At 42.7% G+C, this 21,517-nt stretch overlaps 1 protein-coding gene across 2 annotated transcripts in view; it reads right to left on the reverse strand.

Moving 5' to 3' along the window:
* Window positions 1–21,296, reverse strand: part of ARMH4 (armadillo like helical domain containing 4) — a 120,508-nt gene extending 99,212 nt beyond the window's left edge. The window contains exons 1-4 of one of the 2 annotated variants that reach the window (XM_059182190.1): window positions 20,946–21,296; window positions 9,952–11,386; window positions 6,417–6,671; window positions 3,896–4,108 (exon numbers count right to left, since the gene is read on the reverse strand). In XM_059182190.1, coding sequence (XP_059038173.1) covers window positions 3,896–4,108; window positions 6,417–6,671; window positions 9,952–11,386; window positions 20,946–21,116 — 2,074 coding nt within the window. In that variant the 5' untranslated portion in view covers window positions 21,117–21,296. Of the gene's footprint in view, window positions 1–3,895; window positions 4,109–6,416; window positions 6,672–9,951; window positions 11,387–20,261; window positions 20,438–20,945 lie in introns of those variants that run through there. The other variant, XM_059182192.1, reaches the window with a different exon arrangement.
* Window positions 21,297–21,517: the final 221 nt, after the last annotated feature.

Consider the following 21,517-nt stretch of genomic DNA (forward strand, 5'->3'; position numbering starts at 1 on the left):
CTGCCTTCAGCTCAGGTCATGATCCCGGCATCCTGGGATCGAGTCCCACATGGGGCTTCTTGCTCAGCGAGGAGCCTGCTTCTCCCTCTGCCTGCCATTCTGTTTGCCTGTGCTCGCTCTCTCCCCCTCTCTCTCTCTGATAAATAAATAAAAAATCTTAAAAAAAAAAAAAAAAAAGAAATCGGGGCAGAGGGGCACCTGGGTGGCTCAGTGAGTTAAGCCTCTGCCTTTGGTTCAGGTCATGATCCCAGGGTCCTGGGATCGAGCCCCACATTAGGCTCTCTGCTCAGCAGGGAGCCTATTTCCTCCTCTCTCTCTGCCTGCCTCTCCGCCTACTTGTGATCTCTATCAAATAAATAAATAAAATCTTTAAAAAAAAAAAAAAAGAAAGAAAGAAAGAAATCGGGGCAGAGAGACACACTGAAGGACCACAGTCCCGTGAACATGGAGGCAGGGGTTGCTATTATGTTGCCACAAGCAAAGGAACTCATGAGGCCACTAAAAAGCTGGAGGAAGCAAGGGATGATTCCCCCCTGTTGAGGCACTGGAAGGAGCAGGGCCCTGCCCACACCTTGATTTCAGACTTCCAGGCTCTAAATCCACGTGAGAATAAATGTCTGTTATTTTAAGCCATCCAGTTTGTGGTATTTTGTATGGTAGCCCTAGAAAACTAAGATGCTTGGTGATTATGTTGTGGAGACGTAAAGGTGACAAAGACAACAGGCTGCCAATTAGATACAAATTTGAGGTTCCTTTGAGCCATTAATTATCCCTTAAAGGATAAACATTCAGAAATTTCCACAAAGGTTCTTGGCTTCTTGGTTGTCTGCTGTCTAATAAGGGCAGGTTTTGCCCATATCCCATTGAGAAAAAGGCTCCATTCTCTGGAGAAGTGCTTCTGTCCTCTAGTGGGAAAGAAGATACAAAAATAATATACAAGGAGTTTAATAATATAATTAAATAAACACACATTTTAAGCTGGAGAGCTGTATGTCATGTGTCAACTCATCACAGAGATTAAAACTTGGAAAGGTAGGTAACTTGACATGGCACAACTCATAGTCTGGGTAAGAATAAATTATCTGCCTCTGGGTATAAGCCTACAATAGAATTAAAACCCTTCCTCCAAAGCCTACATTCCTAGGCAAGGTAGAAAAACATGTACTGAAACTAGAGGTCCCCCACACATTCAGGAGTCTAGTAGGCTTATTTGTTTAAATAAGTATAGTTCAGGGGCGCCTGGGTGGCTCAGTGGGTTAAAGCCTCTGCTTTGGCTCAGGTCATGATCCCAGGGTCCTGGGATCGAGCTCCACATCAGGCTCTCTGCTCAGTGGGGGAGCCTGCTTCTCCCTCTCTCTCTCTGCCTGCCTCTCTGCCTACTTGTGATCTCTCTCTCTGTCAAATAAATAAATAAAATCTTTAAAAAATAAATAAATAAATAAGTGTAGTTCAGAGGAGTAGACACACCAGCATAAAATTAATTGTGACATTAATAATGTACACTAATTAAACATAAATGGTACTTCCCAGGATCCAGGGGAAAAGGTGTGCTCATTCAAAATCTTATCTTCTGCCCAACACTGTAGCAGAAAGAATATTTTTAAACCAAAAATGTCTCAAAAACTTTGATGAGGCTTGTAATTTCAATCAAAAACTGACAAAATACATTCTCAGAAAGAAGCTGGAGTCAAATTGTGTAGAAGAGAAGCACTAAAACTCCAGGACATCTTCAGCAAGTCAAGAAAATTCTCACATATTTCAATGCAACTGCCATCATCTACTAAATTTAGAAAATTATTGCAGTTTCACAAGTATGGATTACTCACAAATATATTTTTTTCTCTGATTTAATGAGCCCTGCCGGGTAAAGCTGTCATCTCTAACTCAGGTTAATTTGGGGGAACCTGCTTTTTCCAGATGGTGTCAAGGAGAGCCGACAGCTAATATGAGATTAATCTCAAAGTCATACCGTTTTTATCTCAACATGGAGTGTAAGAGCTGTTAGCCTCAGAGCTCGCTTTGATCCATTTCTTAAACCAGCATTCTACTATGGAGTTCTCCAGAATACTCCTAAAATGTCATGTTTCTCTGCCAGGGAACTGCCAGCATTACCCTGAGATAGAGTCTGCGGCAAAAGTGGCTAAGCCCTTTTTCCTGTTCGACAGGAGACAAAATATCATATAACAGCACATCATATGTCTTTACTGCAGCAAGCCCATAGCTAATGCTGTGCCCAAAAGCTTACCTGTCCTCTAGATTCATTTTAGAAACTCAGCATCACAAATCTCTGGACATTCTGTACCACCTGCCTAAATGCTGATTAATTAAATGACCTTTCGTCATATTTTCAGTCTGTGTGTTTGTGGATGTGCAGCTGGGCTCCAGGCCTCTTTTTTCATGCTCGCAGCCAATGTCTCAGAAAGTATAATTTGGTATGCATTTCTCAGTCTTAACAGGTGAAGAGATTGACCCTCTCCAAACAGTACAACTTCCTAACCCGGAAATGTTCATGAAGAAAAAAACAAAAACAAAATTCCAGGACTAACAACCAGAGCAGTGCTGTGAAAATACAATCCACATCAAAGTTTCCACCTAAGAAAGTCTGGTGGGGAAACGCGAATGTTTCCATTTAAACCAGCATCCTCGATGGAGCCTGCAGATCTTAGTCATCTTGAGTACTCTTTAAAAATGTGGATGCAGGGGCGCCTGCATGGCTCAGTTGGTTAAGGAGCTGCCTTCGGCTCGGGCCATGGTTCCAGGGTCCTGGGATCGAGCCCCACATCGGGCTTCCTGCTCAGCAGAGAGCCTACTTCTCTCTCTCCCTCTGCCTGCTGCTCTGCTTACTTGTGCTCTCTATCTCTCTGTCAAATAAATAAAATCTTAAAAAAAAAAAAAATGTGGATGCAGGGGGCGCCTGTGGATGCAGGGGGCTTAGTGGGTTAAAGCCTCTGCCTTCGGCTCAGGTCATGATCTCAGAGTCCTGGGATTGAGCGCCCGCATCGGGCTCTCTTCTCAGAGGGGAGCCTGCTTCCCTTCCTCTCTCTCTCTGCCTGCCTCTCTGCCTACTTGTGATCTCTGTCAAATAAAATCTTTAAGAAAAAAAAAAAAATGTGGATGCAGGGCACCTGGGTGGCTCAGTCAGTTAAAGTTAAATCTTCGGCTCAGGTCATGATCCCAGGGTTCTGGGATCGAGTTCCATTTTGGGCTCTCTGCTCAGTGGGGAGTCTGCTTCTCCCTCTCCCTCTGCCTGCTGCTCTCCCTGCTTGTGCTCTCTACCTCTCTGTCAAATAAATAAATAAAGTCTTTAAAAATAAAAATAAAAATGTAGATGTCAGACTGTATCCTACATCAATGGAATCAGAATCCCTGGGAGAAATAAGGCATTAGGATTTTTTTTAAAAGCTCCCCAAAGTGATCCTGATGTTCACCTGTAGTTAACAGCTACTGCTCTAGACCGAAGGTCAGAAAGCTTTCTCAGTAAAGGGCCACATCATAAATGTTTTGGGCTTTGTGCACAGTCTCTGTCAAAACTATTCAACTCTGTTGATCTGGCACAAAAGTAGCCACAGACAAGATATAAATGTGCACGTGCAGCTGGGTCCCAAGACAGCTTGATTTAGGAACACTGAAATTTGAATTTTATTTAACTTTTACATGTCACAAAATATTACTCTTCTTCTAATTTTTTTTCCCCAATCATTTGAAAAGGTAAAGATCATTCTTAACTTGCAGGTCATATAGATGGCAGGCCTGATCTGGCCTGGCCACGGTTTATTGACCCCGGATCCACACTGCAGATGGAATACATTGCTCCTTAATCTTTTCTCAAAAACAACATTTACTCAGTGACTCCATCAATCAGTCCAAGAAAAGACCCCCTTCAAAGCATGGGTACCTTCAGATTCAAGTTGGTCCAGGCCATATGAGGCAGCTGTATTAACATGGCTAATGGATGGGACAGCGGTTCCGCTCTCCGAAGACGTCTCAGAATCAGGAAGTGCTGGGAAAAGGCTGGGGGCTTCCTCTATTATTCCAGGGGGAGTCACCGGAGAGCCCCAAACTGGTGTGAACAATTCCTCGTTTGGCCCCGTGATGGTGTCTATTAGGTCTGTCAAACACAAAAGATAGCATCTTACCCAAAGATGATCATTAGGAGAAATGTATACATGCTTTTCTGCTTTTCAAGCAAGAAATGATCAGTGAAACCAGTATCTTATATACATTAAGTCCGGCATTTAGACCAGCTCCCCCCTTCCCATAGTGCATCAATCCTGCTATATAAGGCACTTTATCATCTGGGAAATTGTACTGTCTCAAATCAGAAATTTCTTTTCAAATTTTCATTTCCCATTTACTCTATTGACAATATTAGGAATTTTGTACAATTTCATCTGATTTACTGCCAAAGACAGTAACAAAAAACTATTAAAATATATACCAAAGACAACTTTAAAAAATCAAGTGAAAGGGTAAGGGTATCTGTCTAGAATATGCTCAATTCCAATATAGCCAAATTTAGCCCTAAGTTTTCCCAAATATTTAAAAAAAAAAAAAAACTAGAATAGTATTATTTTTTTTTTAAAGATTTTATTTATTTACTTGAGAGAGAGACAGTGAGAGAGAGCATGAACGAGGAGAAGGTCAGAGAGAGAAGCAGACTCCCCATGGAGCTGGGAGTCCGATGCGGGACTCAATCCCGGGACTCCAGGATCATGACCTGAGCCGAAGGCAGTCGTCCAACCAACTGAGCCACCCAGGCATCCCTAGAATAGTATTATTTTGCAGGTCTGGTAGATCATCAGAATCTCTGAGGTAATTTTTTAGAAGTTCAGCTCCATGCTTTCCACATATCCCAACATCCTCAATCAGAATTCCCTTTGTGGTGAAGCCGGAAAAATTGTTTCTTAAAGCTTCTAGGATATGGATGCACAGAGTCTCACATACATTGCTATTAGGAACATACACTGGTGCAACCACTTTGGAAAATGGTGAGACATTGCCCGCTAGAGGCAAACATTCAGACCTAAACCTGGGGCTCTAGGATTATAACCAAGAGAATCTCCTGCACGTGTCCAATGGAGGATATATAAGAGGGTATACATGGCAGCAAGCAATGTTCACAAAAGCCAAACCTGGAAATGACCTTAATGCCAATTGCTAGGAGAGATTGGGTGAAGATGAGATGAATACACTGTGATATATTTTCATAGTGTAATATTATAAATAGTCAAAACAGAAGATTCATAGCAAGTAAATCATAGCCATAGACTATTAAGTAAAACAAGCAAGTCCCAAAAAGGTTATCTGCAGCGCAATACTGTTTTTATAAAATTAAAAACTACTAAAATATTTAAATGCATAATTTGAGGAATGAATACAGACATGATAAAACTAAGAAAAAAAGGGGAAAAAAAGAAAATTAAGATAAAAGGAAACCAAGGAAATGAGGAACACAAGATTCAGGATGACAGTTAACATCAGAGGAGGAAGAAGGTGATGGGGTTACATCTATGTTACTAACTAGGTCCCAAAGTGTCTTTTGGAGCGGCAGGGCTAGGAGAACTCAGTTAGGGGCACTTAGGTGGCTCAGTCATTAAGCGTCTGCCTTTAGCCCTGGTCACGATCCCAGGGTTCTGGGATGGAGCCCCGCATCAGGCTCCATGCTCAGCGGGAAGTCTGACTCTCCCTCTCCCACTCCCCCTGCTTCTGTTCCCTCTCTCACTGTGTCTCTCTCTGTCAAATAAATAAATAAGATCTTTTTAAAAAAATAAATAAATAAATAATTCAGTTAATAAATAAAAGTAGACTTAGAACCAATAATGAGATAGAGACATGAGGCCAAAAACAATATTTAAATAATAATAATTTTTGTAATTTTCAGGTGTTTCTGATGATCACCAAGATTTAAAAATTTTGCTGTCCTTAAGAGTATTTGAGGGCCTCCTATATGGAAAGCACTTTGTAGCCATTATTTTGAATCCTTAAAATAACCTGTAAGACAGGTAAGCATTATTTAGAGATGCACAAACCAAGCCTGGAGACATGAGACTTGCTTGAGGCCACAATATTAGTAGGGGCCAAAGCTGAGATTTGAACCGAGGTCCTCACTGTTTTCACTTCACCCCCTGGCTCCTAGCAGCCAGTGCTGACAAACAAGGAGAGCTTCTCAAGAGGTCTGGCCTTCCCAGGCCCCAGTGATGAGCCACTTGATTTTACCTGGGAACTAACTCCTCATCCTGTCAGGCTTTGCCACATCCCTCCAAACAAGAGAGAGTTCACGCACCTTTCCAGTTCCTTCTCCAGATGAATGTGTGTGTACCCTGGGGACAGATCCAGGTGCCACACTCATTCTATTCCTTATTAACTCAGAAAAGATCCACCCCCAAACTGAGTCCAAGTCCCCCCTCCTTACAAACCTTCCAGAGCAGAAGTAACTTCGGAAGACAACGGCACGGCTGTAGTTGAAACTGTAGAGGGCAGAGGCTCCCATCTCCTCGACAGCTGAGTAACAGCAGGGACACCAGATGTGGCAGAGGGGGACTCTTTTCCTTCCTCAGTCTTACCATTTTCTCCAGTAACCTCGAGGGTAGAAACCTGCTGCTCTTGTGTCACCAATGATAAAGTGGCTTCTGCTTCTTGAACAGCTGTTATCATATCTTGAGTGATGATGTCTTAAAAGGGGGGATACAACATTTTAAAATAGACAAATTCCCTAACCCTTAAAATGTCACTCTATAATTAATAAACTGGAAAAAAAAAAAAAAAAGAAGAAGAAGAAGAAGAAGAAGAAAGCTATTTCAGGGTATGGGAAGGCCAACAGATCACTCAGACACAAAATGCCAGCAAATAAATATTTTCAGTGTTGCTACTTTCAGGAGCGATGAATCAATCTAAGACTGAGATAAAGAAGTTAATGTGTAAAACAAAATCCAAAACAAAATAGAAAGATCAACAGTTGATCTCCCTCTTATAAATATCAACATAACCAGTTTGTTAAGAAATAAATTATACAGTTCTAAGTTATATTCAAAAATTCTCAGCATTTATATATACATATTAATTTTCACATTTGCATTTCTAAAGGGGAAAGTCTGCATTTTTAATAAAATAATAATTATTACAGTAATTAATGTTTACTGAGTTTCTATTATATGTTAGATATACATATATTTCTATTATATGCTGTATACACACACTGCTAAGTATATGGTGGGCATCATCTTCTTTTCTCTTCCAATGTATATTAAGGACAGGTAGGTACTAATATCATTCCATGGAACCCATATATCTGAGCAGTCAGGGGCGCCTGGGTGGCTCAGTGGGTTAAAGCCTCTGCCTTCCGCTCGGGTCATGATCTCAGGGTCCTGAGATCGAGCCCCGCATCGGGCTCTCTGCTCAACGGGGAGCCTGCTTCCCCCTTTCTCTCTCTGCCTACTTGTGATCTCTATCTGTCAAATAAATAAATAAAATCTTTAAAAAAAAAAAAAAAAGAATGCAGGTTTCAAGGGTGCCTGGGTGGCTCAGTGGGTTAGGCCTCTGCCTTCAGCTCAGGTCATGATCCCAGGGCCCTGGGATGGAGCCCCACACTGGGCTTTCTGCTCAGCTTCCCCTCCTCTCTCTCAGCCTGCCTCTCTGCCTACTTGTGATCTCTCTCTGTCAAATGAATAAATAAAATCTTAAAAAAAAAAAAAAAAAAAAAAAGAATCCAGGCTTCATGGGTCCCTGGGTGGTTCAGTCCGTTGAGCATCAGACCCTTGGTTTCAGCTCAGGTCATGACCTTAGGGTCCTGAGATAGAGCTGCTCCATGTTCCCTGGGCTCTGGGATTAGCATTCAGCATGGAGTCTGCCTGAAACTCTCTCCCTCTTCCTCAGCCCTTCTGCCCCAGCTCCAGCTCTTACATGTGTGATCTCTCTCTCTCATTATCTCTCTCGCTCTCTCTCTCTTAAATAAGTAAATAAAATAGATAATGCATGTAAAGCACTTAGCACAAACACCAGTACTTGTACAAGTATTCAGTAAATATCAACTTTGAATGGTGACCGCTATGAGAGAAAAAAAGAATAAGAACTAGAAACAGTGATGGAAATTTTAAAATTATCATTCAAAATTTCTCCACATTTCTTACTCTCTCTACTTCCTGTAGAGAAAAAAAATAATATGATAATTTTTATAGATGACTTTTAAAACCTGATCTTCACCCAAACCCGGGGAATAATAAGCTCAGTCCGAGAACTGATGATGACCTAAGGTTACTCATCTGTTCATAGTAACCAAAACCACAAAGAAATCATTGCATATCCTGCAGAGGGTAATGTCTTAAGTAGTCCCTGGGCCCTTAAATGATTAGTATTTGAGTTGTCTACTTTTGGAAAAGATGTATAATCACCAGAAAACAGGTAAAAAGATTTTTGGCTATTCTCTAACTACTGTTGTCAGTAATCTCGGTTTTTCACATTCTTATAGTTGAAGAACAACAACCAAAAAAAAAAAAAAAAGAATTAAAGTGAAAGGAATTATTTAACTATTTCTCTCTACAAAGAACATCTAGAAACTTTTTGATTAATTTGAATAATGCAGGCAGTCAAATAGAGTAATTTCAGTCTGAATGGTTCTCTATCTCCATTTACACATCCACTGACTTGGTATTTAGGAAGCATCTACTAGGTGCCAGATATCGTGCTATGTGCTGGGAATAATAAGAAATTGCCTATTAAGAGATTATAGTTGAGGGGCACCTGGCTGGCTCAGTCAGAAGAGCATGTGACTCTTGATCTCAGGGTTCGTGAGTTGGAGCCACGCATTGGGTGTAGACTTAGTAAAAAAAAAATAAACAAACTTGGGGCGCCTGGGTGGCTCAGTGGATTAAGCCGCTGCCTTCGGCTCAGGTCATGATCTCAGTGTCCTGGGATCGAGCCCCGCATCGGGCTCTTTGCTCAGCGGGAGCCTGCTTCCTCCTCTCTCTCTGCCTGACTCTCCACCTACTTGTGATCTTTCTCTCTGTCAAATAAATTAATAAAATCTTTAAAAAAAAATAAAAATAAAAATAAAAAAATAAACAAACTTAAAAAACTTTAAAAAGAGAGAGACTGTAGTTAAGGAAGGCAATCATGACTAAGTAATGAGTATATTCAATAATCAAAATAATAATCAATGACCAAATTCATTTTACTTTTTAGGCCGTATTATATAAACTAATGCAATTCTAATACATAAGAATCAAAGATTCAATTATGTAATGAATAATCTGGAGTTATATGACTTAATGCTCCAGGAATATCTTAAAATGTTATGGAAAATCAAAGTAATTCTTGTTCAGTCATATCCAGTATCTTCATGGTCATGGAGACCCAACTCTCTTAATGGAATTTTAAAAACCAACATACGGGGGTGCCTGGGTGGCTCAGTGGGTTAAGCTTCTGCCTTTAGCTCAGGTCATGACCCCAGGTCCTGAGATCGAGCCCCACATCAGGTTCCCTGCTCAGCAAGAAGCCTGCTTCTCCCTCCCCTCTGTCACTCCCCCTGCTTGTGCTCGCTCTCTCTCTCTCACTCTCTCTGTCAAATAAATAAAATCTTTTAAAAAATAATAATCACTTTAGGGCACCTGGGTGGCTCAGTGGATTAAGCCGCTGCCTTCGGCTCAGGTCATGATCTCAGGGTCCTGGGATCGAGTCCCGCATCGGGCTCTCTGCTCAGCAGGGAGCCTGCTTCCCTCTCTCTCTCTCTGCCTGCCTCTCTGTCTACTGTGATCTCTCTCTGTCAAATAAATAAATAAAATCTTTAAAAAATAATAATCATCATCATCATCATCATCACTTTAAAAAACATAAAACAAGAGCTAAAGCTAATACAATGTCATGTGTTAATTACATCTCAATTTTTAAAAAATAATAATAAAATCAGATGGAAACATTCCAAATTAAACAAAGCTTGTTTTTCTTTCTTTCTTTTACCTTTCTGTGTACTTCCCAGTGGTTGATGTGCCTCAGATTCATATTCTGAGATGGAAACAGTGGTCTCTAAGAAAACCACTGCATCATTTTCCCTAGTGGATTCCATGAAGTCTGCAGTATCTTGGAAGAGGCTGACAACAGAGACTTTCCCATCTTCCGCAGGACTTGTGGGAGTAAAAGAACTTTGATCGGCAAAGGCAGAGGATCGCGCCTCCCCGTGTGCCATTAGCAGGGCTGTCCCCATGGGTTCTTCCCCTTCCAGCAGCCCAAGAGCCACCTCTGCAGCCTCTGTCACAGGTTCGCCCTCTTCCAGAACTTCCATAGGGTCATTATCAGTTTCTTGGGCTGTCTGAGACATTTCCATTCCAACCTGAGTCTCTATACTGTCTCCAACCTTTGGAGTCTTTATCTGGCTTACACTCTCTAATTTGGTGTCATCCCATTCATCGCTTCCGACAGAGGCAGCTGGAACAGCTGTGCTGACACTCCCTGGGACTCCTGGGGCTCCCAGCAGCCTGTCAGTTTCTGGCTCAACACTCAGGGTGTACTCAGAGGTTGTGAGCCAGTGCTTGGTGGCAGCGGTCTGGGTATGATCAGCTGTCATCGGCGAAGGCTTCTCCCTCTCAGGCATGGGGCTTCCAGTCTCCGTGCCCACTATGGGATCAACACTGGGGGAAAAAACTGCCCTGTGTTCTGTATCTGCTTCAGATTTCTCAATCCTGGGATTGGCAGTTAGCATTTCTTTAGTATTCTCATCAGATGAAGGTGAATGTCCCAGACCAACTCTTTCCTGACTCTCAGTTGCAAACAACTGGTCATTCACATAGTTCAGAAAACCCTGTGTTTCTTCTGTGGTCCCTTCTATGATGGGCTGAATGACGGTACTACCGAAGCGTTCTTCTTTCTGATCGATATTCAGAGGAGCAGTTACAGGGATAGGATTGGTCAGCATGGCCTTGAAAAGTCGGCTTTTGGGAGACACCCTCTCTGGCTGGCTGGAAACAAACACTTCCTCCTCGCCAGGGACAACTGTCTCAGCACTAGTGTACGAGGCAGGGCTGTTAGGCTGCATGAGCCCACCGCCTACTGGATGGACTTCTTTGTCAGTAGGCAATACTTTCTTTAAGGACGTAGCTGATGGTTCTGCTAACACCATCACTGGATCTTCAGAGACCACCAACTGGGGAGGGCACTTGGAAGTCAGAGGGTCATTTTCTAGGTCATCTGTGTTCATCCTCTCAGGCTGCCCTGTTTCTGCAGGAACATGTGCTATCTCCCTTCTTTCCACTTTGGGGAAGGCCACACATTGTGTGGCAAAGTTAAGAAGCACAAGGCTCCAGAAGGCCAGACAAATGTGCACTACAATTGGTCTTCTCATAGTGGAGGAGAAACGTGCACATACATCAACAAAGTTGACAATTCCAGTAATTGAGTCCTGCGGAAAAATAAAGCATATCAAGCTGTCACATAAATGCATTTTGTAAATAAGCCCCTTCAGATTAAACTGTAAGTAAAATAATCTTGATTTCATGCTCAGGGATAGTACAGAAGAGACAGCTGTTCTACTTCTTTGGTACCTTTGAGACATGGATAACCCAGTTCATTTTTCCCTGCTGAATTTTGCAGCTGATTTAACTTGAAGATCTCTAGAAGAGGTACACATAGTTCAAGGACTAAGCTCATTGTTTCTTAAATACCTATTTGAAAAAATTACCCTTGAAGTCACATTTGCAATATTCTCCCTAAATTCTGCCATTAATCATGTAGTCAAATGACTGCAGAAATAGCAATATATCTGAGACATAGAAAGTAAATCTCACATTTATTTATATTACATTCAGAGAAAGTTTCAAGTATGGCTTAAAACTTATGAAACATCATCATAAAACACTGAATGCTGGTTATATTCAAAAAGTTTTTCTAAGTATATAAATTATTTTCTATTAAAATTTATCTTTAGGGGTACCTGGCTGGCTCAGTCAGTAGAACACATAACCCTTGATCTTGGGGTTCTGAGTTTGAGCCCCATATTGGTTGTGGAGCCCACTTTTTAAAAAAATAAACAAAAAATAAAATTAAAAAATAAACAAACTATTTTTTAAATTTCTCTTTATTTTTTTTTTTAAAGATTTATTTATTTATTTGACAGAGAGAGAGATCACAAGTAGGCAGAGAGGCAGGCAGAGAGAGAGGAAGGGAAGCAGGCTCCCTGCTGAGCAGAGAGCCCGATGTGGGACTCGATCCCAGGACCCTGAGATCATGACCTGAGCCGAAGGCAGCGGCTTAACCCACTGAGCCACCCAGGCGCCCCTTAAATTTCTCTTTAAAACACTTATTTTTTTCTCTGTAACAACTATAAAAATTATAGGCAAACCTGTGATGTTTCAAAATTTAAAGAGCAGAAAGAGTAAAAGAGTTACTGCACATAAATGTGTTTTTAGGGGGAAAAAAACTAAGAGAACCAAAACGCATTTAAGATTAGCTATCTTTACTGAATACATATAATTATAAGATTGAGATTTATTGCATTTTCTGTTTTTAAAAACTACTCACTCTCGTTAAAACTAAAACTATATCAAAACTACTAATTTGGCACCTGGGTGGCTCAGTGGGTTAAAGCCTCTGCCTCTGCCTTCGGCTCAGGTCATGATCCCAGGGTCCTAGGATCAAGCCCCGCATTGGCCTCTCTGCTCAGTGGGGAGCCTGATTCCTCCTCTCTCTGTGTCTGCTTCTCTGCCTACTTGTGACCTCTGTCTGTCAAATAAATAAAATCTTTTAAAAAAAAAACTACTAATTTTTCCCCAAAATGTATGAGTTTTAGTTCTTTTTTAATCTACTTTGCTGTTTGGGCACTTCCTTTTCCCATCATCAGAAATTTCTCAGATGCTATAGATGTTCTAGAAAGTTAAACATAGGAATGAAAATTCTAAAAACTGAAGCTTTATGAAAGTTATTATTTTTTCCTTCTTTCATGTCTGATCATTAAACTACTTGGGTTAAGCATGTAATGTGCACACATCAAATATAAAAATTTATGTTTTCTGGTTTCATAGGGCCTTCTCCCCTGAAGAAGTTCAAAGCTTCCCCATTTTTGTTTCCAGGTCTTTTTGTAACCAAAACGATCTCAAGTCCTTAGGGCATGATCTAGATAGCTGAAGAGGAAAAAAAGGCTGAATTTTTCTACACAAGGAAAGAGGAATCCCCCGGATTTGGAGCTGAAGCCTCCTGCCAAGCTACCAGCACATCATGAAGGAGTCATCTTGGAAGGCATCCTCCAGCCCCAGTCAAACCTTCAGATGACTGTAGCTTCCTTCAGCTGACACCATGATTGCAACTTCCTGAACTTCCTGAGAGACCTTGAGCCAGAACCACCTGGTAAGGTGGCTATTCCCAAATTACTAATGCACAGAAATGAGATGAAATAAGCATTTGTGGCCACTAAGTTAGGGATAATTTGTTATGCAGAAATCTTGAATCCACAGTACGTTGTGAGGATATAGGAATAAGATGACGTGCAGAAAAGGAACAGTACATACATTTATTAGCAGAAGAAAACTGAAGCCAGAGGTGACTAGAAGAAAGCCACCACACCCCTGGCAAGAATCCTCATAGATAGTGAGAGGGATGGTAAGCTTCCCCACATGGGGGAGGAGAATCTGTAACAATTTTATTTAAATATTAAATTACATACCAGCAGCTAGCATTGTCTTAAAAAGAGAGAATATGGAAAAGATATTTGAAAAACAGGGAACAGCCTGTGCTATGTGTGTGTCCACATTCTGAACAATAGTTATCGCCATACTTTAAATGATCCCTAAAGAATCCCACTTCATAGTCAGGTAACAGATCTGGTAAGAGTATTTGGCTTGCTGCCTCTAATTGCACTCCTCAAAACAAAACAAAGACAGGCTGTAAATGTTCACAGTTGATGAAACTGTATCTTTGTACAGATAAATTGAGCTATGAAAGCATATATAGTCGAACATATGTAAAAGCTATACAACCCTCTGATCGATTCTTTCCTGAATAAATATTTTTCCCATTCAGTGAAATCTTACTAAACATCCCAGACAATATAGGGTGTGGCCTAAAACCTTGGTCTACATGATCCATGCTTCTGGATAAAAACCTGTAGGAAAGGAAAGGAAAAAAAAAAAAAAGGAGGCCATCGTGAATAACAATAGAATTTAGAGGGACATGGACTGGAATCAGAAAAACAATTCCTGAATCCGAGCTTTATTGTTGTTAAAATTTGCTATGGGATACTGTGCAAATAGCCTCAGTCTTTCCTTTGACAAAATGAGGAATTAAACAAAAAATAGGGTAAATCCTTTTTATCTCCATGATTCCATTTTCATATTTTATCTACAAGGTCATAAAATTAAAATACAAATGTATTCATATTCCAACAATCATGCCGTCAAGTAGGCAAGGCACCCAAATGATTGAATGGATGTTTCACATCTAATTTATATGTTCTGGAGCCATGTGGGCTGAGAGGAGAATCTTATAAACAAATCGGGGTTGGGGGGGCAGGGGGTAGGCAAACCATACAGATTTAATATAACCTCAATTGCCTTTCCCAAACAGAATTTTCCTTCAAGGTTTTATTTTCAGCTAGATCTTGAGCTTTAGAGTTTTTGTGTGAAGGGAAATCTGCCATTGCTCTAAAAGACTTTCCTTCTGTAATTAAGTGTCAGCCACCTGCTTTCTAAATCCAACTACAGAAAAAATGGGGGTGAACTGCAAGCCTGTTCTATGTCTGCGTATTGCGGCCATATGTTCCCTCTCCCCACTATTCAAAGCAAGGCCTAAACTTTAAAAGAAACAGAAAAGACAGCCTATAAGAACGACAGCAGGGAGCATGTCTGCAACTCAGATAAATTGGTAAATGACCTTCAAGTTCTAAGTCTTTCTCCATCTTTCAAAGCACAGTGCAAGTTCACACAGCCATTCTCATGATTTTGGTGGTCCCCAGGGAGAGCCACCTGACATTAGAGAATAAATAAGAAAAGGCTGACCATTGTCAATTGAACAGCCATATGTCTCAAACTAAATAGTCATCTGCAAGCATATTTTTAAGGCTATACGCCTTTTCTTTTTCTTTCCTCAACATTGTATCCCCTCCCTGGCAAAGAGCCTGGCACAGAGGAAATGCTCAGTAAATATTGGCTGAACAAATAGAGGAATGCCTACAGCCTGCTTTGTAGGGGAAGGGGAGGGTGGGGAAATTTCACTGCTAATTAGTACTCTGTGTCTTAATTATCTTAAATTAACTCAATCATAAGAATATTGAACAAACAAAAGAATATTTCTCTAACTTTTCTTTCACACCATGGCAGTGCTGCCTTCTTTCCACTACTATCCATCACAGCAAATTAATTCAGGTAAATAAACTGTAACCAAATTGCCAACTGATAGGGGCCATTGGCTTCTAATAGCTTAAAAAGCATCCCTTTTAGAGCAAGTCAGTAACACTTTGTCAATCACTTGCTATCAAGGTATCCTAATGGCGCTGTGGTCCTCTGAACAGTGTACTGCATTTCTGCCACCAGTGGGCAGATAAGCTGCTCTGTCACCCATTATCTTTGACAATCTTAAATAGATACAGTGCAGAATCTGTTTCCTTGTCGAGTCTTGGCATACTCAGGTTACAAAGACAAATGAAAGACAACATAAAAAACAGACTTAGTCACCTTGTTAGATTTAATAATCATGGGTTTTTGAAACACTTGGTCAACTTTTTTTCCAACTAAAATGTATATTATTGCTCAGTGTATTACCAAAATGTAGACCCAAGGGGAACCAGCACAGGAAAACATTCTCATCAGTGACAAAGCTACATTTTTCAAAGGAAACTGAATTCCACATACAATAGAGAAGGAACGTGAGCATTGCCATAAGAGTACTCCAGACACAGGAGGCCTAGAGAGTATGCCAAAAAACTGGTGACAAATTGCCTGATATTTCCCTCTTCTTGAGATAAACACAAATACGATAAATACCAAAAGGTATGGAGAAGAAAGCTGCCTAATCTTAGATTTTTCACTGTCTCCTGGAAAATACTTGCATGCCACCTCAGACACTATATCTTCTTCACCTAAACTTTGGTTTCATCCTGAATTCTTCTCCACATTCTAGATTCACAACCTCTGTGGATACCTCCCTCATAATATCTCTTGATACTCATCACCTCACTGATGGTTATTATTTTAATGGCCTCTCAACTGATGATCCTGTCCAGACTCTCTCCTCTCCAGCCCATTTTATACAATCCAGATGGTTTATTCTTTTTTTTTTTTTTTAAGATTTATTTATTTGTCAGAGAGAGAGAGAGAGCACACAAGCAGGGGGAGCAGCAGGCAGAGCAGGCAGAGGGAGAAGCAGGCTCCCCGCCAAGCAAGGAGCCCGATGCGGGACTCGATCCCAGGACTCCAGGATCATGACCTGAGCCAAAGGCAGTGGCCCAACCAACTGAGCCACCCAGGCACCCCCAGATGGTTTATTCTTAAGAATAAAAATGACAATAATCAATCAAAAATGGCCACCATTTGGAGGACGCTATGTGCCAGGAGTTGAGTGCCTTATGTAAACTATCTTATTTAATCCTAACAACCACCTAATGAGACAGGCAATACCATAATCTCCATTTTTTTGTTTGTTTGTTTTAGAGAAAGCTACAAGCTTATAGAGAACAATTAACTTGCCTATGTGGTCATGTTTGTTTTTGAACTTGAAAATTCTTTTTTTTTTAAAGATTTTATTTATTTATTTGACAGACAGAGATCACAAGTAGGCAGAGAGGCAGGCAGAGAGAGAGAGGGAAGCAGGCTCCCTGCTGAGCAGAGAGCCCGATGCGGGGCTCGATCCCAGGACCCTGGGATTATGACCTGAGCTGAAGGCAGAGGCTTTAGCCCACTGAGCCACCCAGGTGCCCCGAACTTGAAAATTCTGTCAGACTTCCAGTTCTCTCCCTTTGCCAAACACATCACTGAATGTCACCAAATTTCCAACTGCCAAGGTCCATATCTATAATGCAACCCCACACTGCTAGTGCCCTGTACAAACCATCACCGGCTTAGTAGATTGCCCTTCCGTGCCACGTTCATTTCAGGCTCCCAAGTTACGCTCACAAGACTGCGGTAGCCAGAAGACTCCCTTCTTCCCTACCCTGGGTATCCAAACCCTGGCCCCCAGGTCACATCCTGTTTACTAACTGCTGGCACAAATATAGCCTGGCCCAGTCTCTTCCCACCCTTCTCCCAACTTCTCTAGCACAAATCATCAGATCTGTAAGAGTTTGCTCTTTGCATGCAAACACTGGGTTTTCACTTCCTTTGTTTGCCATATATTTACTAATAATGGTAGGCACAAAGAAGAGGTGTTCAATACATATTTGCCGGAGTGAAGCAAAAATAAATAACCCCTTACGAATGTAAAAAAGGATGTTCAGAGTCTCCACTTTAAGGAGATTTCCAAAGACATGCCATGGTTTATCTATCTCTAACTATGTTTTGTTCATTACCTGGCCAGTTTTGGCTACTCGTTCAATTTATCATTTTAGTAATAGTAATAACTACTTGTATTCTCATTTCTGCTGTATTTTAGGTTTTCAGGGTTTGTTTCCTTAAAAAAAAATCAATCAACAGTTACAAGTGACAAGTCTCAGAGCTTCAAGTTGACTTGCCTTCCACTGACCATCAATCACATCTTTTAAAAACCAATTAATGATTCTTCGCTTGAGGAAGGGAAAAAGAAACTCTTCCCCTTCTTTGTTTATATTCTAATCATCTTTCCATTTTGTACTTTTCCTGATCCTCAATAATTAATTTTTCATTGTCTTACCTTTCCTTTTTTTAATCTTTAATGTCCTCTTGCCAATGCTATTTCATTTGTCTAAAGCTGAGTTAATCAAGATTCTGACCCTATCAACCCAACTGTGGTACACAGCATTACAGCACCCCTTTTCTGATTCACTGTGCTATTGACGATTGTCACTGGCCTAATATATTGGCTCTAAGACCATCTGGCCCCCGTCATTTTTCACTATAAATTAAGCAGCGGGAATGACAGATGATCCTTTCAACAGCATGTTTGGCCACCGTGGAAGGAGGTAGAAGAGAGTAACCACAAAGAAAAGCATAGTTCCCCAGGAGGAAGCAGCATCAGTGCTGACAGGGAAAAGGGTAAGTAGGCTGGGGTCAAGAAGGTTACACTGGCAACTACCAGCAAAGTGCTCTATCATCTCTGCAGACCACAACAAAGTTCTACATACTCTAAGCCCAAGAGCTTTGTTTTCCACAATTTAGTAATGGAGACAAATGAAGATGTCTGCGCTTATAGCCCCTAGTGCATCATCCTATCCCTGGGAAAAGAAGCTGAACTGAAGATTTAAATATTGGCTTCAAGTTCCAGCTCCACCTTGGGCAAACCATGGAAATTCTGTTGCTCTGTTGCAAAGTGGAGGTGACAATGCTCATTCTGTTTCTTTCAAAGGGTGGAAAAGCAACAAAATGTGATAGCAGACATGAAAACAGTTTGAAGAAAAAGTTTTAAATGCCATTCAATTTAAGACATATTAGTGTGATACTGGCATACGTTACACTCAAGCTTCAGAAATGTGAGCAATTTAAATCATACAGAACATCCTTTATTCCCCCCCTTAGATATTTCCACGGAGCTTCCTCTTTCAGCTTTTCCTGCTGACAAAATGACCGAGGAATTGCCTGATGTTTGCAGAATCCCATCCTAATCCATATTGGTCAACCATCCATCACACAGTTCTTTTCAATGACCCAATTTGACATTTCATTTCTGTTCTTTGTGGTTCACAAACCTCATCTGCTTGATAAGATCTCTAAGTACTAGCTGGCATTTAAACAGAAAGTCATCACCAGGTAGACATTTCATGGAATAAACATAATATGTAACATTTCAAGATGAAACTTGATTCAGATACTTTTCTTATAATCACCCAGTAAATACAATATGGAAAAAACAGAACTGACCATACATCTTTTTTTTTTTTTTTAAAGATTTTATTTATTTATTTGAGGGAGAATGAATGAGAGAGAGCATGAGAGAGGAGAAGGTCAGAGGGAGAAGCAGACTCCCCAGGAAGCTGGGAGCCCGATGCGGGACTCGATCCTGGAAGTCCGGGATCATGACCTGAGCCGAAGGCAGTCGTTCAACCAACTGAGCCACCCAGGCGCCCGACTATACATCTTAATTAGGGAATGAGTTTTCATCCTACAGAGATTAAACCCAGCTTCCCTATGTGCAGGGGGAAAAAAAATTTTTTTTTCAATGAATAAAAAATGCAGTTCCATACACAACTTTCCAGGCAAACGTCTGCTAGATATAAAGAATGACGTATACCTTTAGTTGAAAGAGTAGAAATTTTCTACAGCAGATAAACCTGTCTTCCTCTTTTGATTCTATGCTTGCCTTAAACCACTTCTGTAATAACAAATTACGATATTGAAAAGTCTAGCAAGAAACACCAGAATATAATGGTAAGAAGCCTCCTATGAAAACAAGGACAAATCCACATCTCCCTAATTGGCTCTGTTGCTGTAGCTACCTCAGACTTAGTGAGTCTTGGGAGTTTTGTGAATAAACATAATATCAAGTCTGCTGCTTAAGTGTTTGTCTCGTTATTAAGACAAATATAACAGCTCTACCTTAGTCATAAGAATAATCAGACCACTCAAATCTCTACTGTGTGTAAAAGCAACAGTGCTGTTATACTGGGAAATCGCACCCCAGTTTTGAGTTTCTTTCAATAGATGCTACAGAGGGCTTCAGCCGGCAAGTGAGCAGAAATCAATGACTTTACACACGCTTGGCTTCAACAATTCTCCTTGGAGTCCAACAGTGTGATGAAGGAAATACACAAAAAGAAAGGGAGGCATGCAAATTCTGACCACACATTTTGCTTCCTACAGAAGCAGTCCTTCCGAACTCTATGATTGGTTTTGTGAACCACTCCTGCTCCCCCTTAAGTTTCTACCTAAAACTTCCAAAGAAAGAATGCAGCCACTTTAAAACATCCTCTCTCCTCTCCTGCACATCAGCTCTGCACTGAAATTAGGTGCCAAGATCCTAGCAGGTCCTCGAGCCCAGCTGGGGAAGGCACAGATTTCTCATCTTTGAGAACTCCAAAGTCTTGAGAGTCCTAGATTTTGTTCACCCCGGCTGCCTTCTGCCGCTCACCAGCCAGGGCTTCCATATTTGTTACCTCAAAGGTCGGGTTCTGTCCGTGACCAGGACCCACGTGCGGTATCTGGGCACCTCTAGGCGACACCTACCAACCATTCTGCAGTCTCGGGCAGAGCCTGACCTCCTCCGTGTCTAGCCCACAGGCCCTCTCTCCAGTTAAGCGACCTTTCCAAGCAGCATCCTCCCGCCGCGTCCTGGGGGACTCATCAGGGTCTGAGCAAGGAGGTTCCGTGACATCTCTGCGCTAAACGCTCAACTGTTGGTTTCTGCAAAGTAGCAGAACACTTTTCGGTGGCCACTGCTCCTCGGCTGCCGGACACTGACTGGCATCGGGGGCATGACCATGGATGCTCTGAAAGGAGCAAACCCGAGTCTTCAGGAACTTCACCACAGCCGTGAGACGGGGAGGGGAGGGAGAGAAGAAAGGAAAGCCCACACAAAAGCAGCCAGCCCTGCAAGCCCCGCCAGCACAAAGGCCCGCGCGCTGGTGCGGAGCCGGGAGGCTGGGCTGGAGCGAGGAGCGCGGCGAGTCCTTCGAGGCCTGCGCGCCGCGCGGGGCGCGCCCCGAGCTACCCCCGCGCACCCCGCGCCGGGGCGCAGCGTTCGGGTGGGGGCTCCGGACGCACGCTTGGCGCGCCCGGGGCTGCCGCGCTCCCCGGACCGCAGAGCTCCCGGGGCGACCCCGCGCCGCCCAGGGCTCCGGCTCCGTCTCTGCCCCGAGCCGCGTCTGCAGGCGCGGCCGCCCGAGCGCGGGGAGTCGGGCCCGTGCTCACCTGTGCGCCTTCAGCGGAGCAGCGCGCGGAGGAGAGCGGTGGCGCCCGCGCTGGGCATCCCCGGCACGGCCCCTGCGGCGGCGGCGGCGGCGGCAGCGGCGGCGGCGGCGGCGGCTCCCTCAGCCGTCTGGGACGCCAGGGGGAGGACGCTTCGCTTTGTTGCTTATTCATGAGGCCACGACGGGAGCTGGGGATTGGGCGGCGGGAAGATGTGCCCGCCCAGCCTCCGCTGGCACTGACACCCGATGCCGTTGCCTCACGCCCCTCTGCGCCCACTTCCCCGCCTCCGCTCCCGCGCCCGGGCCCAGTCGGGGTGGGGCGGGGGTGGGAGGGGGTTGTCCCGCTGCGATCCCGGCTCCTGGGACCCCGCCGGAGACCCCCCCTGCCCTGCTGTCCCTCTCGGAAGCCTGGGCTTCTGCGGCGGCACTCCCTTAGTGCGTTCGGCCCGGAGCACCGTTTTCGCTGGAAGAGCCCGAATTTCTCTGGTCCTCGATTAAGGCGAAGGATGCACGTCGGAAGCTGCAGGATATTATTATTAAAACTGTTCGGTTTAGGCGTGCCCCTAACTAAAA

The sequence above is a fragment of the Mustela lutreola genome, chromosome 7 (assembly GCF_030435805.1).
Source record: "Mustela lutreola isolate mMusLut2 chromosome 7, mMusLut2.pri, whole genome shotgun sequence".
NCBI lineage: Eukaryota > Metazoa > Chordata > Mammalia > Carnivora > Mustelidae > Mustela > Mustela lutreola.